A 342-nucleotide genomic window follows, 5' to 3' on the forward strand; every position below is an offset into this window, starting at 1 on the left:
CCGCTGCGGTGGGGCGAGAAGGGCAGGAGTGGGGGTGGGGCGGGAGCCCGCCGTGGCACGGGAGCCCTGCAGACCACCCATCCCTCCCCCCCGACTCACAGCACCCGGCTGGGCACTCACCAGGATGTCGCTCAGCATTTTGTAGTCGAAGACTTCGCTCTCGTACTGCTCCGCCAGCTCCTTGCAGATGTGGATGGCCTCCTCCCACATCTGCAGGAGACGGGGCCAGAGCAGGGGGCCGCGGTGTGGGGTGAGCTGGGGCTTCCAAATGAGACCAGCCCCATCTATGGGGGCACCCCCACACCTGCTCCCGAGTGAGGAGCGGGGAGCTCTCCCCATGCA

At 67.8% G+C, this 342-nt stretch overlaps 1 protein-coding gene across 1 annotated transcript in view; it reads right to left on the bottom strand.

Moving 5' to 3' along the window:
- Positions 1-342, bottom strand: part of LOC104497852 (dedicator of cytokinesis protein 2-like) — a gene marked incomplete at its 5' end in the record, with an annotated part of 12658 nt that overhangs the window by 4009 nt on the left and 8307 nt on the right. Inside the window, 1 exon segment of the mRNA XM_010141150.1 lies at positions 121-210. Within this exon segment, the coding sequence (XP_010139452.1) occupies positions 121-210 (90 nt within the window).

The sequence above is a fragment of the Buceros rhinoceros genome, unplaced genomic scaffold (genome assembly GCF_000710305.1).
Source record: "Buceros rhinoceros silvestris isolate BGI_N320 unplaced genomic scaffold, ASM71030v1 scaffold20488, whole genome shotgun sequence".
Lineage (NCBI taxonomy): Eukaryota > Metazoa > Chordata > Aves > Bucerotiformes > Bucerotidae > Buceros > Buceros rhinoceros.